The sequence below is a fragment of the Mustelus asterias genome, chromosome 16 (genome assembly GCF_964213995.1).
Source record: "Mustelus asterias chromosome 16, sMusAst1.hap1.1, whole genome shotgun sequence".
In the NCBI taxonomy this organism is placed as follows: domain Eukaryota; kingdom Metazoa; phylum Chordata; class Chondrichthyes; order Carcharhiniformes; family Triakidae; genus Mustelus; species Mustelus asterias.
The window spans coordinates 44,722,642-44,742,565 of record NC_135816.1 but is presented as its reverse complement, the minus strand read 5'-3'; the positions used below and the strand labels follow the sequence as shown (position 1 = coordinate 44,742,565).

The 19,924-nt window shown below is 44.3% G+C and overlaps 1 protein-coding gene across 1 annotated transcript in view; it reads right to left on the bottom strand.

Annotated features, from left to right (window-relative positions):
• LOC144505344 (glutamate receptor ionotropic, delta-2-like) overlaps positions 1-19,924 on the bottom strand; it is a 393,564-nt gene that overhangs the window by 96,989 nt on the left and 276,651 nt on the right. The window contains exon 9 of the mRNA XM_078231464.1: positions 18,435-18,536. Within this exon, the coding sequence (XP_078087590.1) occupies positions 18,435-18,536 (102 nt within the window). The remainder of the gene's footprint in view (positions 1-18,434; positions 18,537-19,924) is intronic.

The window sequence follows — 19,924 nt, the reverse complement described above, 5'->3', positions numbered from 1 at the left end:
GGTAGCACAGCTGCCTCACAGCGCCAGGGACCCGATTTCCAGATTGGTTCACTGTGCAGAATCCGCACATTCTCCCCGTGTCTGCATGTGTTTCCTCTGGATGCTCCGGTTTCCTCCCACAATCCAAAAAACATGCTGGTTAGATGCATTGGCCAAACTAAATTCTCTCTCAGTGCACCTGAACAGGCACCGGCATGTTCGGGTAATGTTCAACAAATCCAGGAGTACAGGTTCATAGCTCCTTGAACGTGGAGTCACAGGTGGACAGGGTGGTGAAGAAGGCATTCAGCATGCTTGGTTTCATTGGTCAGAACATTGAATACAGGAGTTGGGACGTCTTGTTGAAGTTGTACAAGACATTGGTAAGGCCACACTTGGAATACTGTGTGCAGTTCTGTTCAACCTATTATAGAAAGGATATTATTAAACTAGAAAGAATGCGGAAAAGATTTACTAGCATGCCACCGGGACTTGATGGTTTGAGTTATAAGGAGAGGCTGGATAGACTGGGACTTTTTTTCCCGGAGCGTTGGAGGCTAATGGGTGATCTTATAGAGGTCTATAAAATAATGAGGGGCATAGATCAGCTGGATAGTCAACATCATTTCCCAAAGATAGGGAAGTCTAAAACTAGAGGGCATAGGTTTAAGGTGAAAGGGGAGAGATACAAAAGTGTCTAGAGGGGCAATCTTTTCACACAGAGGATGGTGAGTGTCTGGAACAAGTTGCCAGAGGTAGTAGTAGAGGCGGGTACAATTTTGCCTTTTAAAAAGCATTTAGACAGTTACATTGGTAAGATGGGTATAGAGGGATATGGACCAAATGCGGGCAATTGGGATTAGATTTGTGGTTAAAACAAAGGGCTGCATGGACAAGTTGGGCTGAAGGGCCTGTTTACATGCTGTAAACCCTGATGACGGGAAGATTTAAACTAGTTTGGCAGGGGGGTGGGAACGAGAAAGGGGGTGGCCAGTGAGACTCAGAGAAACAGCAGGCAGGGTGGGATTGCTAATCAGAGACGATCTCGTGGACTGAGGTGCATTTGTTTCAATGCGAGAAGTGTAACAGATAAGGCAGATGAACTTAGAGCTTGGATTAGTACTAGGAACTACGATGTTGTTGCCATTACAGAGACTTAGTTAAGGAAGGACAGGATTAGCAGCTTAACATTCCAGGATACAGATGTTTCAGGGGGGATGTAAAAGGGGTGAGGGAGTTGCACTATTGGTTACGGAGAATATCACAGCTGTACTCTGGGAGGACACCTTGGAGGGCTCATACAGCGAGGCAATATGGGTAGAGCTCAGGGATAGGAAAGGTATAGTCACAATATTGGGGGTTTACTATAGGCCACCCAACTGCCAGCGGGAGATTGAGGAACAGATATGTAGGCAGATTTTGGCAAGGTGTAAAACAGGGTTGTTGTGGTGGGAGATTTTAATTTCCCCTATATTGACTGGGACTCACTTAGTGCTAGGGGCGCGGATGGGGCAGAGTTTGTAAGGAGCATCCAGGAGGGCTTCCTGAAACAGTATGTAGATAGTCCAACTAGGGAAGGGGCCATACTGGACCTGGTATTGGGGAATGAGCCCGGCCAGGTGGTCGATGTTTCAGTAGGGGAGCAGTTCGGGAACAGTGACCACAATTCAGTAAGCTTTAAGGTACTGACGGATAAAGATAAGTGCAGTTCTCAAGTTAAGGTGCTAAATTGGGGGAAGGCTAATTACAGCAATATTAGGCAGGAACTGAAGAATGTAGATTGGGGGCAGATCTTTGAGGGCAAATCAATATCTGGCATTTGGGAGGCTTTCAAGTGTAAGTTGATAGGGATTCAGGACCGGCACATTCCTATAAGGATGAAGGATAAGTCTGGCAAGTTTTGGGAACCTTGGATAACGAGAGATATTGTGAGCCTAATCAAAAAGATAAAGGGAGCATTTGTCAAAGCTAGGAGGCTGGGAACACACGAAGAAAGTGTGGAATACAAGGAAAGTAGAAAGAAACATAAGCAAGGAGTAAGAAGGGCTAAAAGGGGTGATGAAAAAACATTGGTCAGCAGGATTAAGGAAAATCCCAAGGCTTTTTATACCTATATAAAGAGCAAGAGGGTAGCTAGGGAGAGGGTTGGCCCACACAAGGACAAGGGAGGGAATCTGTGCGTGGACCCAGAGGAAATGGATGAGCTATTAAATGAGTACTTTGCGTCAGTATTCACCAAAGAGAAGGACTTGGTGGATGATGAGTCTGGGAAAGGATGTGTAGATAGTTTGAGTCATGTTGAGATCAAAAGGAGAAGGTATTGGGGTTCTTGAGAAACATTAAGGTAGACAAGTCCCCAGGGCCTGATGGGATATGCCCCAGAATACCAAGAGAGGCAAGGGAGGAAATTGCTGGGGCCTTGAGAGAAATCTTTGTATCCTCACTGGCTACAGGGGAGGTTCCAGAGTATTGGAGAATAGCCAAAGTTGTTCCTTTGTTTAAGAAGGGTAGCAAGAATAATCCAAGTAATTACAGGCCGGTGAGCCTTACATCAATGGTAGGGAAATTATTGGAGAGGATTCTTCGAGACAGGATTTATTCCCACTTGGAAATAAGTGGACACATTAGTGAGAGGCAACATGGTTTTGTGAAGGGGAGGTCGTGTCTCACGAACTTGATCAAGTTTTTTGAGGAAGTGACGAAGATGATTGATGAGGGTAGGGCAGTGGATGTTGCCTACATGGACTTCAGTAAGGCCTTTGACAAGGTCCCTCATAGTAGACTGGTGCAGAAAGTGAAGTCGCATGGGATCAGAGGTGAGCTGGCAAGGTGGATACAGAACTGGCTCAGTCAAAGAAGACAGAGGGTAGCAGTGGAAGAGTGCATTTCTGAATGGAGGGCTGTGACAAGTGGTGTTCCTCAGGGATCAGTGCTGGGACCTATGCTGTTTGTAATATGTATAAATGATTTGGAGGAAAATGTAACTGGATTGATTAGTAAGTTTGTGAATGACACAACGGTTGGTGGATTTGCGGATAGCGATGAGGACCATCAGAGGATACAGCAGGGTATAGATTAGTTGGAGACTTGGGCAGAGAGATGACAGATGGAGTTTAATCCGGACAAATGTGAGGTAATGCATTTTGGAAGGTCTAATACAGATAGGAAATATACAGTAAATGGCAGAACCCTGAAGAGTACGGATAGGCAAAGGGATCTGGGTGTATAGGTGCACAGGTCACTGAAAGTGGCATTGTAGGTGGAGAAGGGAGTCAAGGAGCATATGGCATGCTTGCCTTCATCGGCCAGGGTATTGAGTTTAAAAATTGGCAAGTCATGTTGCATCCTTATAGAAACTTAGTTAGGCCGCACTTGGAATAAAGTGTTCAATTCTGGTCGCCACACTACCAGAAGGATGTGGAGGCTTTGGAGAGGGTACAGAAAAGATTTACCAGGATGTTGCCTGTATGGAGGACATTGGCTATGAGGAGAGGTTGGAGAAACTTGGTTTGTTCTCACCGGAGCGACGGAGGTTGAGGGGAGACCTGATAGAAGTCTACAAGATTATGAGAGGCATGGACTGAGTGGATAGTCAGAAGCTTTTTCCCAGGGTGGAAGCGTCAATTACTAGGGGGTATAGGTTTAAGGTGCGAGGAGCAAGGTTTAAATGAGATGTATGAGGCAGATTTTCTACAGAGAGAGTAGTGGGTGCCTGGAACTCGTTGCCGGGGCAGGTAGTGGAAGCGGATATGGTAGTGACTTTTAAGGGGCATCTTGACAAGCACATGAATAGGATGGGAACAGAGGGATATGGTCCCCGGAAGGGTAGGGGGTTTTAGTTAAGTCGGGCAGCATGGTCGGTGCAGGCTTGGTGGGCCGAAGGGCCTGTTCTTGTGCTGTAATATTCTTTGTTCTTTGACTCTATGACGATTAGCGGATTTTCACTGTAGCTTCACTGCAGTGTTGGTGTAAGACTACTTGTGACACTATTAAATGAACTTAAATTTACAAGCTGAATGATTTAATCTCTAATCTGTACCAAGTTAGCTGATCTAAATTAGTGAGGTTGGGTTACACTGCTATTGGCCTTGGCGCTACTGGACTTGGGAAGAAAATAATGTTAGTGACATTTTTGGCTGCTGGTAGCTCTCTGGGAAGTGCAGTGTCAAGTAAGTATGGGAATGATCTTGACTATGATGCCTCAGTGGGTAAATAGACTGTTGACTCTGTCCAAATTTGTAGATGATTAATGGCTACTTGGGCAAAAATAGTAGAGGGCCACCAGCAACCATTGGAACTGTAACCCAGCAGGAAACCAACATTCTTTCGGAGTAGAAACCACAGAAAATTGACATTTAAAAACAAACTTTGTACTGTATGATTGGTCATTGTATAAGTGTTTAACATGAATATATGAAGAAGTAACAGCCAGCTATAATCAAAATTCCTTGGTAATAATTTCCATTATCTATTCATCTGCTTTTGGCATTATTATTCAAAAGCAATGAGAACATTCAAAGCATTACAAATCAGTTAAAGTTGGTTTTGAATACTGATTTTGTATCTCCATATTTCAGTAATTACATTCTGCATTCAGGTACAGATTTCCTAACAAAGTAATTGACATTATAGGTTGCATGTTGCAACATTTATTACTGGTGAATTGATCCAAAGAGAACAAATTCAAATAAAACCAAGTCATTTTCAAAATGATGCCAATTCAGACTCAGATAATGACTCATAATAAAAGGACTTTGCATTTGTATTAGAATGTAATTTTTTTTCCCTTTCTAATGAGTTGTTTTTAAACAAACCTGACAACTCTAATCATGTACCTGCAAGTCAAGGATGACAAATATTACGCAACTCAAGTGGGACTAGGAATTAAATGAAACAAAATAATCAGAAAGGTGGTTTGAGAGCTTGTGCCGTCTGTTGATTAGAGACCTGCAGAAAATGCCCACTGCAGGAATAGCTTTTCCATTGTCCTCAAATGAAATGCCTCTTTCCTTTTCCAGTGGTCGTCTCTAAGACAGAGAATCCAAGTGCTCGCCTCTCGGACTGGGTTGTGCCTTTAAGCCCAACTCCAACAATTGAACATATGATTTTGGATTATGCTTCAATGAAAGGTGCATTTTCCGAGATCCATCTTTCATCTGAAATATTAAACTAAGGCTTTGTCTTGTCTGTTGTTGTGGATTTTATGGGAACTTTCACAGGTGACCATAATGGTTATCCTAGCCAACAAACAAGCCCTTAACTGGTAAAGTAAAAAACAGAGTAATTGATCTTACCAGTTCGTCGCCCCGGTTGATTGGAGCGGCCAGGGGAGCAATCGGGGGGGGTGGGGGGGTGCAGCGATCGGCCGGAGGGGTGGCGATGTGGGGGAGGGGGGGGGTCGCTGTCCGGGGGGTGATTTGGGGGGGGGGGGGGGCAATTGGGGAAGTGCAATGTCCAGGGGGATCTGGGGGGAGTGACAGTACATTGGGAGATTGGGGCCCCTGTGCGATGGCGCCCCTGAAGCTCAGCAGTCAGCTTCCTGGCGTGTATAGGCTCTGTCCACTCCACCTGCTGGCAAGAATCACATTTGGGCTTTTTTTTTCTAAGTGCCGTATGATTGCATCTGGGATCTCGCCCAAAGAATGGGCACAATTCTCTCCCGTTTTCATGTCCTTTTGGCACTTAGAATTCTTTTGGTAAGTTCGCCCCCATGATTTCCACTCAACTCCCTCTCTCGGGCCTATTTCTGCCTTTCCAAACTCTTAAGTAAGTGTTGCTTATTCTTCATCCCATTAACTAGAGCTAACAGTCTCAATCTTCTGTCTCTTTCTGTCCTGTGCACCCAGCTCAGCAGACACACAGAATAGGGAAAAGCAGCCTCTGCATCAATTCTTTCAAGCTTGCAATTCAATGTTCTGTGTTTAGTGAACTGAAATCCTTGAGCCCATTTCAAGTACACTCTTCATGAAAACCTCAGATTTGATGTAAAAATGTTTCAATCATTGTCGACCAGAATTCACTTGCTTTTCTTTTTTCTGTCCCACATGCTTAATTGGAATAAAAGAAAAGGGAGCATTAATTTTGAAGGAGCTCTTCTTTGCATTTCTTTGCAATAATAATAGGAGATTGTTTTTAACTGCAGTGCTTTTGTTAGATATTTTTCCATTAGTTTGGATATTTGAAAACGTTTTGTGGGCCACTTTTATAACTCCTTCAGCTTGATTTGTTTTCAAAACACCTCAAATATTGTAACCAAAATTGCACACCATAATTTGGAATTGGCATCACCACTAATCTGTACAAATATATGGTTGTCTGGAATTGTAATTCCATGCCCTACAGATACACCCAACAATGTAACTTACCCTATTAATGGTTCTGAACTCTCACACTGACCAAAGGCTTTTAGAATATGATCAGAAACCACACCCAAATGCTTTATTTTCAGCCACTCTCAAGCAACCCTTGCTCATTTCCTTAAAAATAAGTCTGTTTCATGCCATACACAGATTGAATGTTACTTGTTCCTATAGGTATTACTTCACATTCACACACATCTGGCATGTGACAGCCACAACTGACCCATGTAAGACAGTGAATCATTATCCACTCATACTTGCCTACAAATCTTGGCTGTAAGCATATTTAATAATCATATAGATATGTTCTATAGCATTCACTAATAATGCAAATAAGAACAATCTCACAACAAATCATTGTTGTATTACGCTGGCTTTTACCTCCTTTACCAGTCAAGAATTGTCCATTTATCACCAGCCTATGTTCTATGTTACAAATAGCATTTTGCAGTCTAACTAACTAAACAATCTGTCAACTCACAGATTTGCAGAATTTTAAAACACATAGAGAAGCATTTATCATGTCCATGTCCAATCTCTAAACAAGCTATCTATTTATTCCATACTCCATTGCTCTATTCCATGAGGCTTAAACCTGCTTACTAACCTCACATGAGGAACTTCGTTAAACCCTTTTTGAAATGCAGCTGAATTTTATCTACTGGATATACCTTGCCTATTAGCAAGCTTATCCCCTCAAATACTTATTTTTAAAAAATCATACCTGTGCTCTTGAAATGTTCATTCGTAGCATCAGGAAGTGTGCCCTTTTGGGTTATTATGGTTAGGATTTACTTGTGAATAATTACCAGGCCATGTCTTATTCCTTTCTTGAATATAAGGATTACACTTGCTATCTTTCAGTTCTTTGGTTTCTAATTTATGGAGCTTCTCCTACTTTCCTCCTTTAATTCCTTAATGCATTGAGGATGTATCCATTAGAACTTGATGGATAGTTAATCTTTCAGTTTGCTGTGGGGCACGATTTTTACTAATTTCCATACATGCTTGGACCAATTTTCCTGTTTTACTATGGCTGGAATTTTGTTCACAATCTTCCTATGTGAAAGCTATCATGAGGAATATATTCTGTTGAGTTACCATGTCATAAACATCTGCAGTAGTTTTACTCAGTTTATGTTTTCACAAATTCACCTGCCCTTTGACTTTCCTTCTCACATTAACATGGGCTGGAAGTCTTCCGTTTTACCCGCTGTGGGAATTGTAGCGGGAAAGATAGAAAATTCAGCAGACCAATCCAAGGTTCATTGAGCTCGGACGAGAATTTCAGGTCTTGGGGCATGCGCGGTCGGAGAATCCCGCCCTTGGTCTGTTTCAATCACATTTGTTGTATTCTCCAATTTAATTCTACTTCTTTCATTTCTCTCCATTATATTTTAGGTTAATTTAAGTTGTCCTTTGTCAGATTCTCAGTCCTTCCTATTTTTGCTTCCTTGTACATTTCAAGGTTTAACGTTACATACTTTCAAAACTTATTCAACCACTGTTGCTTGGATCTTGCAATGCTTTTTTAAAGCTCCATCATTTTTGTTATAACATCTTAATTATGACTTTCAACAATTAATATGACCAAGACATCTCTCATTTCTCAGAAATATATTTTCTCAAAGCACTGGCGGGGATTCCCCCCCCCCCCCCCCACTGCGGTATGTTTCTAGGCAGTGGGAGGCGGCCTGCATTTGGCTGTCAGCGGGACATTCTGGTGCTGCCATTGTCAATGGGATTTCCCACTGTGTCTACCCCCCCACTGCCAGGAAATCTGCAGTGGGGTGTGCCGTTGGCAGGACCGGAAGATCCCGCCAGTGTGAACAGCTAGAAGATCTCGCCCTTTGTGTTACTACATTAGTGATTTTGATTTTCACTTTAAAAAATCAAATTAAACCTTACAATCATTAATAAGTATCAGATGTGAACCAAACTTCATGAGGTCAATTTTAACTTGCCAAAATTCCCACTAACTGGACAAATACAAACAAAAACAATCAATAACAGTCCTGTGCCAGAAACATGGAAAAAGAGGATGAAACTTTCCAGATATTGGATTCACTTGAAGAACTGGGTAATGAATCCCTTAAACACCCATCTTCCAGCTTATAACAACAATTCTTTTTGGGCTCCCCCAATGCATGGCAGTACAAAACTTCAGTATGCATTCTTAATGTTGCAGATTGTAGCTACAGCAGGTTCCAGTCCATAGCTCCCTGTGGTATAAATGCTGAAAGCAGCAGTCACTGTGCATGGTTGATGATTGAATGTTTTGTGAATCAGGTAGCAAATAATTTTCCTTATAAACCAGAATCTGCTGAGGTACGGCTGCTAAAACATTGGCCTGAATTTTACATATTGAATGGATGACTCGGCATTGGTGGGGAGGCGGGCGGGGGGGGGGGGGGGGGGGGGGGGGTGCGATATTTGGGTGCATGGCACATGTATGCAGGTGGCAAGACTTCCTCAAGTGATTCTTTGAATTCTTTACATCACTGGCACCTCCACAACAAGGATGACCACCATGTGCATCTCGGCTACAAGCAGAGACAAGTCAGCATGCTGTCTTCCGGGGGCGGGGGGGGGGGGGGGGGGGGGGGAGAGGGGGCTGGTTTGTGAGTGTGCACATGGGGTGGATTTTCTGATATTTTTTGAGAATGTGACAGTGGGTGTGTGACGTCAGTGTCCCTTTAAGGAAGTTTTAAAAAAAAAAACATGATTTCTGCAGCTCACAGTGTCAGTGCTTTCATGCTCATAGCCTCAGGTGCTGTCATTGTGGAGAGGAGAAAAAAAACTGCTGGCAGGTCAGGTGTCAGGGATTGTTTTGAGTTTCAGTTTTGAGCTGCAGCTTTGAGCTGGGTTTAGAAGGGAGTGGACATCAGACTGAAAGCAGTGTCTCTTCTCTCACTCTCCCTGGTTTTGGGAAATTCTGCTGTTTAGCTGAAAGTCTTCCTGGAGTAGAAAATCTGTTGTTGGGACCAGAGGGCCCTATTTTACCATTTTGATTTTAAATGCTGGGCGGACTTGAAACTGGGAGTGTTTCAGATCCGACTTTTAGACCCATTCTCAGGCACCCCCATGCGTATTCTGCCTGAAAAAATATCAGCCATTCCGAATCGCGCTGCAGGGCGGGGCTTAACATGCCCAAATCCTGCAGCTCCGATCGGCACCTCCAATTGCACATGCACAGGAAAAAAAAAATGATAGAATGCTGCTCCTTTGCCACATCCCTCCTGGGCCAGATAATGCCTCCGTCTGGCCCCCACAGACATTGCCCCACCTTCAACATTAATGACCCCCTTAGCCCCCTACCCCCGCCACCCAGACCGATCGTGGGCCCCTCCCCCCCCTTCGCTCCCACCAATCTCAGGCAGAGTGATCCCTGCTCTCCCTTCCCCCCACTGATCTCAGGCAGAGTGGCAATGGACCCCCCTTCGCCCCACTGATCTTAGGCAGAGTGGCAGCGGACACCCTCCCCAATGATCTCAGGCAGAGTGGCAGCGGATACCCTCCCCCTCCCCAATGATCTCAGGCAGAGTGGCAGCGGACACCCTCCCCCTCCCCAATGATCTCAGGCAGAGTGGTAGCGGACCCTCGTTTCCCTCCATTGCTGACAGGCAGAGTGGCAGCGGATCCTCCTCCCCCCCCTGCACCGATCTCAAGCAGAGAGCTGTCGGACACTGGGCACTTACCTCCTCACAAACAGGAGCGCCCAAATCGGACTTATATGGAGCATATCTGTTTCGCGCCGATTCTGGATGGGTGAACGCGGTGTAAAGGGGGAAATGCCAGTAAAGTTGGGCGTGCAGCCCATTAAGTCAATTTAAATGCATGCAAATGCATTTCGGGCGGGGTCCCGATTGCGGCCATTTCCGGGCCTTGGTAAAGGGGGAACCGGCGCGGAGTCAGGCATGGGTTGTGCTATTCGCCTCATGCCCGACCTAACAAGGTTTTCACGCCCGAAAATGGGTGCAACACGATGGTGAAATTGGGCCCAGAGTCTGTCTGGTGCTTTGGAAAGCTGTCTTGTCTTCAGAATGTTCAGCGGCTCAAGAGCATTGGACTGCAGAATTCAACTAATGGCCTCGATCCCAGTAGCAAGTGAGCATTAATCTGTGCTGTGGTAAACCTGTTTAAAGGTTTTTTTTTGTCAATGGATTTTGGTTTAAGTGGAACACATTAGAGTTATTCATTAAGAGTTATACATTATAGTGGTTATTCTGTTTCTTGTTTGCAATTGATAAAAGTTATTGCTAATTTTCTTACTGTACATGTTCATTATATTTTTAAATAAACTTTGTTTGATAAAATCTCCCTACTGGGTGATATGAATCATACCTGAGGTGAAACATATCATGTTTATCCTAGCCAAATTCAAGATTGAAATCTTATGATTCAGGCAGGCTCCATAAAACACTTTGAAGCTTCTAAGCTGTCCTCTCTGGAGCGTTCTGCTCACCAGGTGCACATCCTGGGGCACATGTCGTGATTCATGTTAGTGTGAATGGACAATTTAATGTGGCGGAGGGGAGGGGGGACTATCAGGCAAATAGGGATCACTGGCAAGGACAATCGCAACAAAAAATCCTACCGTGTAAAATGCATTTTTGGACTGCCGCAGGATTTCCCACCCCCCGAGTGATCTCACCCTCCCCCCTGCCCCAGGAAATCTCCCCCAGTCTTTTATTAATAGCATTGAAGATTGCTGAAAAAGAGAGGCACTTCTGTCAAAGCTTTTTGTCTTGCACTCATCGTGACATTCGCAAGAATACAATGCAAAGACAATCACTAAATTTATAACATACGAGAAGAGAATGCTGATTAGTTGGCAAATGGACTTTGATTGGCAGAAACATTGCCATGGAGATTGCACCAGCTGAAAGTAACAAGCAACTGACCAACTGCCAAGCACTGTTTGAAATTTAAACCAGGCAGCTTGACTCTGAATGAGCAAGGCATTGCCCTGAGGAATGAACCAGCGAATGCCTGTCACGGACGTAACAAGATGAATTCTCTCTTGACATTGGGTTGGCCATGCTAAATTGCCCCTTAGTGTCAGGGGGACTAGCTAGAGTAAATGCATGGGGTTACAGGGATAGGGCCTGGGTAGGATTGTGGTCGGTACAGACTCGATGGGCCAAATGGCCTCCTTCTGCACTGTAGGTATTCTATGATTCTATAATTGTTTGAAGCTTACTCAAAACACGGGGTTAACACACTCCTAAGCCTGGATTTTCCACTCCCATTAGTGCTGGACAGTTTCGGCAAGGTGAATGGAAAATATCATGAGAAGGCCAAAGTTACATTTTATATCGATGGGAAAGCTTACCATGATCATCCCCACCCCCTATCAGTGGTGGACTGTGTTTCTCAACGTTCAACATCAAGAACAGCATTACAATACATTTGCATTTCATTATTGAGCCCATAAACCGGAATCGTACCTGCTTGTATAGTAATCCATCTCTGGCTGTGTGATGTCATAACTGTGTGAAACACAACTGAATCCCTCCAAGTGAAGCTCATAGGTGAACAAGGCGATCACAGAGCCCGTAATAAGGGAGCTGCCTCAGGGATACCTCTCTGACTGGCCGGTGACCAGCCTTTAACTCAAGGGAGACTGGAGTGATACTTGATAAGTACCAGGGGCCTAGTCAGATGGTATAGGGGAGACCAGGATCACAAGAGAAGGGTACAAGGGGCCTAGTCAGGGAAGACTGGGAAGAAGGGCTTTGAACAAATCCGTGGCTTTCACAGGTACAGAGTGCCATTGACTGCATTCACGCGTCACTCAGATTTCCGGGGAAGCAAGCAATGAACTATCTGAACTGCTAGAGCTTCTAATCGTTGAATGTTCACCTGGTCTGCGACCATATCAACTGCATCCTCCAGGTGTGTGCTCGATTCCCAGGGAGTGTGCACGACTACATTCTCAGCCGCTCTCAAATTCCTGACATGCTTCAGGGTCCACAGAGGCTGCAGTGTTGACTCCTCGGGTACAAGGGCTACCCACTGAGGAGATGGCTAATGATGCTGGTGCAGAGAGTTCAGTTGTGACAGCTACAATGAGGCTCAGGCTACACTTGCATTTTGGTGGAGCAGACCATAGGGATGCTGAAGGTGAGGTTCCAGTGCCTGAATCAGTCTGGTGGAGTCTGGCAATACAATCTGCAGATGGAGTTATGCATCATGGCCTCTTGCTGCACCCAACACAATCTGGTGCCGCAACAGAAGGAGGAACTGCCTGAGGAGGAGCTGAAGCAGTGGCAAGTTTCCTCTGCTGAGGAGGATAAGGCTCAGGATGTTCTTGAGGATGTCAGCCATGAGGCAATTGCGATGTTCAGATGAAGCAGACGAGCTCAGGACGAATTCACTGTTACTCAATTCATGGAGAATGATGAGGACATCCCACTATTTTCACATGTCTACTGTGAGCACCGCTCTCCCGTCTGACTGATGGCAGCGCACACCCTCCATGATAAGACTCCTATCGTGGAGACATAGCGGTTGTCTATAGAGTCTACGTTCCAGGAAGATAATGATGACTTGCAGTGGGGACAGTGCATAGATCCTCACAGAGATTCTCTGAATGTTGGACACCTGTCTGGCTGATGGCAGCTCGCTTACCCTCAGTGACTAGGGTCACATCATGATGATGTAGTGAGGGAAGTTTCACCTCTCCTGATCAAATGTCATTCTTCGTGAGCTGTACCCTTGAGGTTCAGTGTCACTGGAGCAGACTGGACAGTGGGGCCAGCTACACCTCATAGGGGCAAAGAGCTCACATTGAAAATGACTGAAATGAGTGACGCTAGCTACGTACATTGTGGGAGATATCTTCATTCACAATTGATGTATTCAGTTACTGTGAATGGATGCCACCAATGTGCTGGAAACCTTGCACAAAGCATATGGAGGAAGTCCTGGACTGAGCACCCTGCCTTTTCCTGGCGCAGGAATCCAGTATTCAGATCAGAACTACAGGAACACAACTCATTAGAACAAGGAGCCATAGAAAGTGAGAGTTTATTTATGGAGGCGAGCATTTTGTCTAAGTGCTTAAAACCTTTGTCCACACTGTGTATAATGATGGAGGCAGACAGAATAGGACATTTAAGGGCTTTTAGATAAGCACATGAATATGTAAGGATATGGACCAAGGGCAGGCAGAAGTGATTAGTTTAATTTGGCATCATGTCCTGGCATCATGTTCCTGTGCTGTCGTGTTCTATGTTCTAAGTTTCCTCACCTTTCTAACTTTGTTGCCAATTCTTGGTGCATCCCCATCATCCACAGTGGTGGTGGAGCAGCCTGCTGCCTGCCACGCGCTGTTATCTGTGGTGACCTTGGTGAGTTTCCTCTGGAGGGCTGGGACCGTGGGGGGGGGCGGCCCAGACTGCTTTTGGGGTCCTACTCTGTAGAAGTGCCACCCTCCTCGGCCTGCGAAGCTGTCACAGAAAGAGGGGGTTTTGATGGGCAGGACACTCCCGTAGTGTGCACCTACTGACCCTCCTCCCTGTGGGTGCCTGAGGGCCCCTGGCTTCCTCTTTGCAATAGAGCGGCAGCTGGAGTAAGCTCCAGAAGTCCGCCATCCCATGGCATTGGCACCAATGGATCCCAGCAAGTGCCCACACAATGGAGTGCATGTTCTGCAGCTGTGTGCAGGACAGAAGTTTTACAGCAAGGTCTCCATGGCAGCTGCCACTGTAGCTTGTTGACCTTGTTGCGTTGGAGTGTTGGCATACTGGGAGGGAAGGAGGGATCAGGATATTGAATTTGATGATTGGCCATGATCAAAATGAATGGCGGATCAGGCTTGAAGGTCCAAATGACCAAATCCTGCTTCTATTTTCTATGTTTCAAGCACCTCAGACACAAGGGGTGGAATTCTGGAAAAAAACTGGAAATTCCCGCCCGACTGTCAATGGAGTTTCACATTGTCCGCAACCCGCTTGCTAAAATTCCAGTGGGGGGCGGGATGGGAGAATTCCGGCCAAGGTGTATGGACTCCACCATGCTGCCTTTAAATCCTTTGCAGCTCCTGCAACTGAGGCATGACTAAGTCCAGAGGCAAGTCATCTAACTAGGGTTTAGCAGATTGCTGGCCTCCAGCAATCCTCCAAGTGCCAGCAGCCTGGGACATCACTGCCTCCACCTGCTGTTGGTTTGAGAGTGTGATGTGCTCACCAGATTGTGACCCCGAGGCTGTTCTAAAATTAGGTCTCAACAAAGTGTGTGCCTCTGCGCCGATGGAGGGTGTGGGTGAGAGCAATGACGGCTCTTCAATGTCGGGGGTCTGTGAATTCCTTTTCCAAATGGTTCTCAGGGCTGGAGTCGAGGAACTGGCTAGTGGACCCCTTGGGCTGATTCCCAGATGTGCCTGCAACAGAAAGGAAAGGTCATTTGTGTATGGCAGGAGACATGACTCACAGCATTGTTGGCTGATGGATGATACGGTGCTGGATCCTCACTTGATTTAACACCAAAGACCTCACCATCAGTATATGATCAGTCAACGTTCTCTCCAGCTAGCTGGATGCCTCTGTTCTCAAAGTCCAAGAGAACCTTTAGCTCTGGCATTTCTCCAACTGCCTGGAATCTCTCCCTTTTGTTGTGAGCCAACGTTTCCTGCATAAAATTAGATGGAGTGAGTGTGAGCAGACCATGTACCAGGGCATTTGATAAGGATGCCTGACATGTGTGGATGGTGAGTGGGACCAGGGAGATGATGAGGACATGACTGCAGGGGAGATGAAGGTGTATGTGGGAGTGTGGGGGTGATGCCCCTGAAGCTGGCAGTGAGTGAGCTCCCTGTGGATGTGTGATGGGTCTGAGAGCATGACTTGAGAGTGATTAGAAGAGTGACTTACCCTGGCAGAACAGAGGTGATCATTCATCCTCTTCCTGCACTGGATGGTTGTCCTCTTGTCCTCTTCTGCAAGGCATTAGCACTGACGACCACTGCCACCACCTCCCATGCTCGATTGGTCACTTTCTGGCTGTTTTTCTTCTTGCAGAGGACATCACATCAGGCCTCTACTGCAACCAGGAATCTCTCCAGGGAGTCGTCTGAAAGCTTGGGGGCAGATTTCCTGGCAGCCATCAATTCCTGGCAACCTGGTGTGTGCTGGGCTGTCTTTCAATGTGGCAGTCCGATGATTGCAGCACTGAGGTGATGGCAAATCAGAGACAACCTTGCCAGTGATATAGCATGGAATACATGGATTAAAACTAGCCAACTCAGCTAGGCCCAGCCACAGGCCCACAAGGAGGTCCTCCTCTCTCTCTACCCCCTCCACACTGGGTGCCCATAGATCAGGTGTGTGGGGCTAAAGTGCAACCAAAAATAAATTAACAAACTTTTCAGAAAACTAAAAAGAATGTGTAGCCTGGGAAAACTTACATATACCCCAGAAGGCCACAAAAGACACATGCTCCTTGGGCAATCTGTCAACCTACGGTTGTATGGGATTGCTGCGTGCAACCCCCTCCACCCCAGGTCCCTGATGGTAAAGAGGAGGACTCCTGCGTAGAGAGCCCTTCAGCTGGGTCCTATACAATGGACAGCAACAAGGCACACTAAGGCATGTCCAAACAGTGAATGAAGGCAAGGAGGTGAGTGCATGCAGCAGTAGCCCATACAGGAAATCTCTCTGTGCTGTGCTAAAGGGCAAAGAAGGGATTTCCATGAGGCAACTTAAATTGTGAGCTACCTGCGCCCAAGTGAGGGCTTATCATTGAGTGTGAGTGAGTGAGTGAGTGTGTGTGCATGAGACTGAATGTATGATGTTATGTTAATTTGGGGCAAGTATTATTATTTTATTTCTTCATCTTATTTACTATTTTTTAAAATTTTAAACTCACGAAAGCTTGCTGCCGAATTATTTAAATGGAATATATACTCCAAGGATAACAAATGATACAGTCCTTTCTGTAAAAAAAACATACTGATTACAGGCAGTAAGAGAGCAAATATTTTGAGAGCTGTAAAGTAAATATATTCATTCAATGTTTCTAAAAGCACTTGATAAAGTTCAACATAAAGCTTTAAAAAAAGTTAACATTCACATAATTAAAGCCCAATTAGACAGTGGTATTGATAATAGACTTAACGATAAGAAACAGAGAGTAATGATGAACTTGAAGAAAAGCACTGCCTGGGAAGTAAGGCCAAGTATCTATAGAGCTCTGCTCTTGGCTCCGATGTCATTCAAATTGTAGTATTTGCAGTGACCAGGTGGATACAAAGCTCAATCCTGGCTGTTATAATCAGTTTGTCTAGGTTCTTCATTGATTGTTTCGATCAATACAAGCCATTTAGTATTGAATTTCCGTGAGGTCTGTGGGATTGCTCAGCACTAATGGGCAGATTAAATAGCTGCTCAGCCTCTCCTGATAATTTCACATCTTAATATCAGCACTTCTAATTTTAGCTGACTTTAACAGAACAGGGTTTTTAAAGGGTTCATTAATTTAATCCTAAACTTAACACTGGCCAAATTGATCACACATATCTGTACTCTAAAGTACTCATTTGCTGATGACACCAAACTATTTGAACTGGCGAGAAGTGGCACAGTGGCACAGTGGTTAGCACTGCTGTGTCACAGTGCCAGGGTGCCAGATTCAATTCCAGCCTTGGGTGACTGACTGTGTGGAATTTGCATGGTCTCCCTGTGACTGCGTGTGTTTCCTCCAGGTGCTTCGGTTTCCTCCCACAGTCCAAAGATGTGCAGATTAGGTGGATTGGCCATGCTAAATTTCCCCTTAAGTGTCCCAAGATGTGTAGTTAGAGGGATTAGCCATGTAAATACGTGGGGTGACGTCCCTGGATGGGACCCACTGGTGGAATCGGTGCGGACTCGATGGGCTGAATGGCCCCCTTCTGCACTGTAGGGATTCTATGATAAGAGGAAAATATACAGAGGTCAGGGATATCTAGCGAAATTAAGCAGACAGGTTCAGAAACCTGTGGATTGATTTTATTGTAAGTTAATTCAACACACATTTGAATAGGATGCATGAAATGTGTAAAATATGAAGCATTATATCAATTCAAAGATGGGAAATATCAGAAAATAAAAGGTTACCATTACTACATGTCATTCACAACATTCCCAATGTGTAGCTGTATTCAGCAAAGCTAATACGAAACTGGATGGATCTTGAGGGCATTTGACTAGAGAGTGAAATAAGTTGCCTAACCTTGTACAGATCATTGGTGAGGCCACAGTCAAACACTGTGCAATCTTGGACACACACCTTCAAAAAGAGAGATGCATTGAGAGGATTCAGAGAAGAGCAACAAGGATGATTCCAGAACGTGGAGCAAAATCACCTGATGCTATGTTGATTAACTCCTTCAGAAAACAAATCTTGATAAATATCTAGTTGGGAACAGAAATGAAGTATACAAGAATCAATGTGGACTGAAATGGTCAAAAGTTCCATGGAACATGCTAGCTCCTACTGCCGCTAGGTCTGTGGGCAGTGATCCATCATTTCATCAGAGGTATTGTGGTGTTGAATTTCTTGCCTTTAAGAAATCACTGATTCAGTAACTCTGGGTTCTGACATTGTTGGAGTAGAGTTTATGACAGGGCAGATTTATGGAAGGAATGGGCTTGATGTACCAACGTGCCATTTTGCATTCTATCCTTCCTTACTGTATCTATGATCTGCTTCCTTCTTGAACATGAAATGTTTCAGCTGCAAACATCATCTTGGTTACTGTTATATTACTGCTTGAGAAGCATACTGGAAGAGGTATTGAAGCACTAGAAGAGAGACTCCTAAATGCGATAAAGAACATTAATTCATTCCAGTGACATATTAGCTTTAAATAAAATATACAGCTTTTGACAGGCTGTGCTTAGTCGGTTTTTAAAAAAATATCTGATTTGAGGAAGTTAAATATTACATTTGTGCACTTAAATCTGAAAGTCATTGTTAAGGTACAATATTGATAGAATACATATTGGCAGAATAAATCTTACTATAATAGTCCAAGTTGTTATTTTTAATTGATGAAATATGATTGTAGATTGCAAAACATCCCACTAATTATAACAGCAAAGAATTTGGTTTTACCATCACTGTCACAACTCGTAGCGTCACTCCTTCCATACTGTTTTCCAGTTTTTGATCTATTAGGGAACCATTCAATCCAGTGGTTGGACTCCAAAGTCCTAGCTATATGGAGAATGCAAACAAGCATTATTAAAGCAATGTCATTAACTTTAATTATAATATAATTATACTGTTTAACTTTGCTTAAGATCCATGTTTGTCACAGCTCATTATACCAAAAAGATGATAGTGAAGTTATAATGTGATTAATATAATTATACATTAAAAATATAAAATTGGAACCAATCTTTGCGATGCTGCTCATAATAGATTGAAGAACAAGCTGGGTTTTATGAAGACAGAAGCGCAATGCCATGCAGCACACAATTGTTCTGCTGCTCCACTAATGATATGTTTACTTCCTAGCCTATCCCTTTAATTATTATTGCTGTAATCTGACACATTCGGAGAGGTTAATTGCTTTCTTTCCCCTTTTCAAAGTAATTTTTGGAAACGCCACTGGTTAATTGTCAGGGCCTCGAGCTGTCCAGTTAAATCTACCGCAGCTTTGTGAATATGATATTGGAGGGAATCAGTGCAAGTGTGAACTTTCAAATATATTTGTCACTCTTGGTTTTTAAAGAATCAAGATTTCCAAATGCCTAAAGTAGCTGGTGTGTGAGATTGCAGTGTGAATTTTCAAGCACAGCAGATCAATTACACCTCATAAAAATGGCTTTTCCTCATTTTTAGTTCTGAACAGCAAAGTCCAGGTTTTCCACTGGGCACAGCAGGGGGGGAAGGTGAGACAGTGCCTGTGCCCTGAGTACTTACTGTTATGGACAGGGAGAAGGAGTGTTGGGATAACTCCCATTCCCTCACTTCTCAATTTTTCACAACGAGCTATATATTTTTTAAGGGTTTTCTTTAGTGTTGTGACTTTCAGAAATAGACATGAAGCAAACTCTCTGAAAGTTTAAATCAAAAAAGTTTATTCACACAACACCCGCAATATAAACACAATTAAACACTCTCTCCTTCAGACAGTCACATACACATAAGAGACATGTTTTACAGAAAATGCGTGCACAGATTACGAAGAAATCAAATCACAAGCTTAAATTATTCCTTTAAAATGAACTCATTGCGAGCCTGGATGGGGTCCTCTCTCTCTCTCTCATGGTTCTTTGAAGATCAATAAAGATTGAAGGTCAATAAAGATTGAAAGTCTTTGAGTTTTCAGAAGGAGTTGCAGCCAAGCTTCTGTAGAAAAAGAGATCGAGGCTGTGATTTAGTGACAGTGCTAGCCGTGGGCGTAAGTCCTGCAATGGCCGTTAAAGACCGGCCCAGCTGGGGTACCCAGATGAGCACTCAGATCCTGCACAGATCAGCTGGCGGGGGTATTCGCAGACATCTTCAACCTCTCTTTACAACAATCTGAGGTCCCTATCTGCTTCAAAAAGACGACCATCATCTCAGTCCCTAAGAAAAGCCAAGCAGCGTGCCTTAAT